At 49.3% G+C, this 7,016-nt stretch overlaps 1 protein-coding gene across 1 annotated transcript in view; it reads left to right on the top strand.

Annotated features, from left to right (window-relative positions):
• Positions 1–7,016, top strand: part of LOC108572821 — a 66,579-nt gene that overhangs the window by 54,958 nt on the left and 4,605 nt on the right. The window contains exon 5 of the mRNA XM_017935139.1: positions 7–119. Within this exon, the coding sequence (XP_017790628.1) occupies positions 7–119 (113 nt within the window). The remainder of the gene's footprint in view (positions 1–6; positions 120–7,016) is intronic.

The following is a 7,016-nucleotide window of genomic DNA, read 5'->3' as shown; positions in this document are numbered from 1 at the left end:
GGACAGGGAGCGCGGGTGGCGCGGTGCTGTACGAGGACCTGCCGGAAGCGGTGACGCACTCGCAGCTGCACAATCACCTGCCCAGTCACCACCACCCGGGCCAGGCGCCGACGATCGAGGTACGAAATCCCGATCAGCGACACAGCCTAAGGGAACGACAGTCGCAACAGTTGCAGCGTGCGCGGGCTCCCGCGCCCCATCATCTCGACTATCTCGACTACCGAGACCCAAGAGCGATACTCCGTGTCCAGGACAAGCCCTCCAGGGCAGTCTTAGGCGGCTATCGTACGCCGCGCGCTCTACTCGCCAAATCTCAGGGTGTTCCGCTGTCGATAGCCACTCACGCGCCTTCCCCGCGATGCACCATAGCTAGCCCATTATTACAGAACGGCGGTAGCTTGCTTAGAAGCAGTCACTTGCTGCTGGCCAGTCAGAACGCGCTAATCACCAGCCAACAGACACAGTCGTCGTGTCCAATCTTGACCTGTACGGATCACGAGGTGAACAACGACAGGTATCTGGCTGACAGCTGCGCGTCGGGTCACCCTATAGATTCCAGGCTTCCCATCACGCCTACTCATCGACCCAGAGTTCAAACACCCTCGGATCGATCTCAGACGTCTGTCAATTTCTCTTCCTCCACCACCACCTCCGCCAACTCCTCGTTCTCCGGTCAGGTGCAGAGAATGTTGTCGAGAGAGGAGGTTTCCAACGGCAGGAGACCGTCTGTAGATTCCGAGGGTTACTCCTATATCGACTTCAAGGATACCGAGTTGGAATCGACGAGGTACGAATCGGGCAATCGTCAATTGGAGAACAAAATGTCCAGGTTGTTCCGTTCGTCCTCCCCTAGATCGAACTCGGTAGATTCCGACGGTTATTCGTATATCGTGGAGTCTGGGTCGAGGAAGGCGCCTGGTACCGCTAGAAGGATCATGGCTGAGGGTACCGAGGAGGAGGTGTGCCCGCTCTGCACGATGCAGCAGATACACAGCCTGCTGAGCAAGCCTGAGGACATCTATCTGAACGTGCAGAACACGTGACACATGTCGTTCGCGAGCGACATCTTCTTATAGAGACTGTATTGTCTCGGATGTCTGTCCCTGGCGCGTTCCAGGCGTCTCGGTGATGTTCCTCGCGCGTTTGGGAACAGGAGACGGTTCACATATCCCGTGATATCGTTATTTGCCACGTATGTTCCGTGCTCGAAGAGCTAAACTCGTCGTAGCTACGTTCCGTCGTCAGGTAACAGGTAGTCTAGTGTCTTTCCGCGTTCGACGAGCGAACAGAGGCGACACCACCGTAGTTCGATGCTACTGTTCCTTTCTCGTGATCAAACGTCGCCACCCACGGCGTTCTTTCTTTCGATTTCGGCACACCGACATTTTTTTACGTTCTTGCATTCCACGAACGAGAGAGCTGCTACTTGTCGTTCGATCTCGTCACTCCTTGGTACTGTTCTTCGTTTGTTACGTTGCTCGATCGTGCTTTCCCGTTCCTCTTGCTCGCAATAGTGATCGGCGACAAGGCGAGGAAGACACTAGCGCGGACTAGTCAGTATTTATTTTGTTACGCGGCCGTGCTCGCACAATCTCGTTCAAACGAAAGGGAGATTCGCACGTTTCGGTGCGCGAGCAAGGACGTAGGAGGGAGGGATGAGGTGTTAGACGAAACGATCGAAAGGGTTAAAGGAGAGGGCGACGGGGCCTTAATATTTGTCGTTGGTTGTGTGAGCACGGCGTCTAGATGCACACTCCATGGTTGTAAATAGCTTAGACCGAGCAACTGGCTAATTGTAAATAATATACACAGAGAGTGCGAGAGAGAGAATCGTATAATTAATAGAAAAGTATTATGGGTAAAACGGATAGCTGTGCACCCGTGTGAACGGAATATTAACAAGTAAAATTGTGTCGCAATCTTAAGTTTCTCGATTCTGTACAGATTATTCACCGATTATTAAGTTCCTCGCGCAGATTAATTATTATTATTTATTGTCGTTACGTGTTATATATCGTTTACCGTAGACGGTGTACGGTAAATTTTCTGTCTTGTAAATAGATGAATTCCGGACGGGTTCGTGAAAGTAGGATTACAGAGAGAGAGTGGTAGATGCAGGAGGAGAATAGCGAGCGAGATAGTACGTGCGAGAGAGAGAGAGAGAGAGAGAGAGAGAGAGAGAAAAAGTCCTGTGTATATTGAAGTACTGAGGAAAGAAGGAGAGTTTGAGAGAAATAAAATTACTTTACTGAAAAATTTGACGAGGAGTGGTTATTGACCCGGTCCACAATCCCATCCTAACCTACTCGCATCCTTCGCAACGCGCGCAATCTCGATCGAACGCGAGAAGTCTTTTTATACCGGTGAACGAAAGAGAAAGAAAGAACGCGACGCGTTTATTATCCACGTGAAAACTTGTTCGCGATCGTAACTCGCGCGAACGCGTGAAGAACACGATAAAAGAAAAAAAATCAGTGAACTAGAGAGAATAGAAAAGAAACGGCGCGCGGACCAATCGTCTCCCGACACAATACACGTGGACACGGAATAACCACTTCTGTGTTCAAAGTTTTTCTAAAGAGTCTGATAAATGCACGTCCGGTTCCCCTTTTTCAGAGGTGGTCCGGTCGGGGGTGAGTGTCCTTAGATAAAGACGCGCGGAAACGAAAACGAGGAAACTGAGAGAGAGTGAATGTGTGAGAGAGAGAGAGAGAGAGAGAGGAAGGGACAATGAAAAAGAGAGAGACGTCAGGTGGATAGAAAATGGCAAGCGGAAGGAAGGAGGAAAGGAAAGCCGAAGAAAAATCGAGGGGAAAGATTGACGAGTCCCCATTGTGTCGCGTCACCTTTTTGCTCTCCGACACGATTACGCGACCCTGAAGCTCTCTAATTTCGTAGATGGAGTCGATCTCTCCCCCGAAGCTAATTTAATTACTCGAGTACGTGCTCTGTGGTTCTCGAATTTGATCAAGAAACAGCCTTGGAAATTGTTCATATATTTCCCACTTTTTTTTCTCGACTCGTAGATAAATCAGTTTCAACAGCGATATTTCGAGCGTGTGCATCAAGTGCCGGATAACCGAATAAATTGGCAGTCTATGCGACCGGAAGTCGGTCGATTTAATATCCACCTGTTGTTGCCTGCAATTACCGGCCTCGTTCGATGTCGCGACACGTCGTTAAGCAACGAGGCCACGGCTGTTGCGAGCTGCCGATCGCCGTACCGCAATCTCTGCCGGAAAAACAAACTTTCCATTTCGAGTGTCGACTACTATCCAACTATTCCCCACGTTCTCCGACAGTCCGAATCGTTGTCTGAACAGGAACGACCTCTCCTCGATCGGTCTTACCGCTCTTTTCCAACGAACGATCTTCCAACGCTCGGGATAAGCCAATAAATATCCAATCTTGAAGCTGTTGGACCCTCGATTCGCTGTCCCACCTGTTGTGTCGCTCAATTACGCCGCTCTGATCCATATCCTGGCACGTCGTTAGCCCACCGGAAACCGCGTTGGCGTGTCCTAGCAGTGGCTCTATAACGATGGCCAGCGGGGAAAGGAGAGACAGGACTTAGGAGGTTAATGCAATTGCCGACGTAACTAACAATTAGCAGGTTACGATAACGTGACATGGTCGTGGGGCGTCACAGACTAACGCGTGCACCACGTTTACCCGAGCGGAAGTGGATACGGCACGGCGGTCGATCTTCATATGGTAGAACGGCGGAGGCACACGCCTAGGCGAATTCGTGATGTAGATACGGTGTGTCCAATCTTGTCGATGCTTCCAGAATGTCGTATAGCATTTGGAAATTCGAAATACTTAGCCGGTGAGAGAGTGTGTGGAACGACGATCGATGGCCGGATTGGTCAGAGGCATTTACGGTTTCCCGATGCTGCGTCTGGGTTGGCAGAGTGGTCGAAATTAATGGAGAGCAGACGTCTAAATTATTGGATTCGTTAGGTTTATCGTAACGACAGGTGCGTCAGGGAGTGGACGGAACTCTGCTGGGGGGGAATTAGCAGTCCGGTTAGATAGCGTCGTATTCTTCGAGCATATCCGGTAATTGGAAGAGACGTGGTAAATTAGTCGATTAGGGGCGACGCGTTATCACGATACAATGTGACGGCTAGGTGGATCAGACGCGCGGAGGACAGACACACGGAGAACGTAGGGCAGGTTAGGCGCGTTAGGGACAACCCATTAACCTCCGTGCTCCATGCTATTACGCCACGGACATATTGCTTCCTGCTGTTGGATACGATGGCTCAAGGCTCTCTATCTCAATGTCGCTCTCGTTCTTCCTCCTCGACCCTCTTCTTTCTCTCTCTCTCTCTCTCTGCCTTGTCCGCTTTCACTCTTTATCTAACCGTGCTTTATCTTCTTCCTACCACTTTCGTCTATCTCTTTTCCCCGGTGTTAATAAACACCGTCGCAATTTATAGCCTTTCGAAGAATTTCCATTACCCTCGTAGCGGCTAACAAATCCAAAAACAATCACGAAACAGTTTCTTCCAATTACCTTTTTCCTACTGTTTTTTAAAGAAATACAACGATCACACGCATACACACCTGCTTCCACACCCGATGGATAAACTCCGAGGAGATTCTCATTTCCTCTGCAACTGAAATGATCGCGGCGAACGCAAATTTATGGCTATTATTCCGAGAAAGTGTTTACCGTTCATCTCGATACCCGTGAAATATCCAAATCGTTTCCACTTTGGAGGTAATGATAGGTTATCCTTAGACGGGAAATTGAAAGCTGTCGGCCAGAAATCGATTATCCTTTCGCTTTCGTCGATTTCATACACCGTTCCTTTTCCCTACCGTTCGAAGAAGATTCTCTCGCGCAGATCCTAAGTAAACGTTCGTAACGCCAGAGTTCCGCGAAATTCACGGAGAAGCCGCGTGACTCGGAGAAGGAAACGCTCGATTCGCGACGCGCCGCTATTAGAAAGAACCCTCGAGGTACATCGGCGGGGTCTGGCGCGCTGAGGGCGACAATTACCTTCGTCCGGAGCCCGTCGTTCTAAACGAGACGCCGGTAATCGAGTGATCCTCTTTCGGCGGCGATACTATCGCCCCCGTGGAATCTGTATTCAGAGCAAAGAGCCCCGGGCGTTTGCTCTGCACGTCTATCATCTCGGCTGCATCTCGATAAACGCAATCGTGATCTCCGCGGAGATCCTTCGCACCCCGCGCTACGACTCTGCCAACTGTCTCAACCTATCGCGTACCTTCGAAATGTTCATCTTAACGAAAATCTTCCGGCAACTTTTAATTCCCTCTTCCTCGATACTAATGAAATATCTACTTAACCCTCCGAGGACTGTGGACTCGTACAATAGCGTTCGTATATCAGTAAAAATACACAGAGTGTTCTCGCTATTAATTTTCAACCTTTTCTTTTTTCGGTTCAAGTTTTATTATTTTTTATGCACAGCAGGATGGCTCGAATACTTTCCTAAATTTGCAATGGGTTGATGTTAGGATCTCAGGATCGTACTAATTCTGTAATGACTTGTGTTTCGGTTCGCTTGAATATTCACGAAAAGGAGTGCATACCTGAAGAAAATGAAATTTAGATTTAATTTAGCTTAAAAAAGAAATTGTTTGAAAGTCTAACGCGGAAGGATACTCGACGAGTTGGCTGGCCCGTAAGAAAAAGGCCGCGCGAATCGTGAGAAGCCAATCGAAGGGAAGGAAAAGCCGGTGATTAGACGAGACGCGGGTAGACAAACAGAAAGGGGAGCCACGCGGAGAACCCTCGTTGGCTGCGTGCTGCGAAAACGAAGCAAAAGTAATCGAGTGATCCTCCTTTGTGGCTGATAGCGCCGCCCGCGGGACTTCAATTCCGGGAGAGAAGGTTTCGTTTGCCTTGGCTCCCTCGTGATTCCCTAGATTACCCAGGGTAACTCGATTCCGGCGATTCGGGGTCACGGGAACGACGGATACTCGATTGCGCTTCACAACGTTCGACGTCTTCCATTTTCTTCGCGAAATTGCCAGGCAATTTTCGGGGCTAACGAGCGACGAAGCGTGGTTGCGTGAACGTTGTCAACCGCTAATTTGCAATCTTCCCAGCACGCTTCGCGCATGTTACTATACATACCTATATATGTGTGTAGAGAGAGAGGAACGAACGAACGAACGTACGAACGTAGGTTGCCGGGAAAATCAGCCCCATCAAATTTTATTAGGAAGCACTTGGAAAGTGCTTGAACCTCTCCTCGCTATTGTTCCCTTCCGCCATCATTGTTGCAAACCTACCATTCGACCCCTTCACTCCACTCGAACTGCATTCATACCGGAACACGCTGTTCTCGTGTCTCCTCGTAAAACGTGCAAAAAGCGAGTCTGCGAGAGCTCGTAAAGCGGAAAAATTTCTTTTACGAAAAATCCTACCCGTTCTCGAAATTATCCACCGGTAGAGGAAGAACAAGAGACGCGTGTAGAATGTTGTAGAGCTAGACTCGTTGGATGAATTCATCGGTGCAAGAACACGGGGGGAACTAGTTGTCACAGAATTCTCTCTGCACAGCGAAAAGTGACGCGGAAACTGGGTTAACCGGAAGCAGGAGGTTAAATCGTTGTATCGTATCGATCATCCGTGGGGATCGTATCGCGCCTCCCCCGCCTATCCTCGCCGTTCATTTCCCGATGAATTTTTCAACGAGTTCAGTCAGCAGCAGGAACTTTTACGAATTAATTATGACTTGAAAGCTTTCGCCTATTCGCCATGATTTTCCCGCGCTTTTCAGACACACCGGAGTTTCCACGAAATAAAATTAGCCTCGGATAAATCTGGAACCGTGTGATCGTTCCCTTATTATTTGCCCCTGTCAGGATTTCCACGGGTCGATTTAAGGATTAACTTTCGACCCCTTGGCTCGCTCAGAGTCAGCGTTTCTGCGGTCTCAGTTCGCCCCGGAGGAGCTTCAAGGGTGGGAACGAGTTAATCGCCAACCCTCTGCTTTCTTCTCGAGATTATCACACCCTTTTAATCCACGTTT

This window comes from Habropoda laboriosa, unplaced genomic scaffold, assembly GCF_001263275.1.
Source record: "Habropoda laboriosa isolate 0110345459 unplaced genomic scaffold, ASM126327v1 scaffold102, whole genome shotgun sequence".
Taxonomy (NCBI): domain Eukaryota; kingdom Metazoa; phylum Arthropoda; class Insecta; order Hymenoptera; family Apidae; genus Habropoda; species Habropoda laboriosa.
The sequence above is the reverse complement of the archived record's forward strand: the minus strand, read 5'-3'. Positions and strand labels throughout refer to the sequence as shown.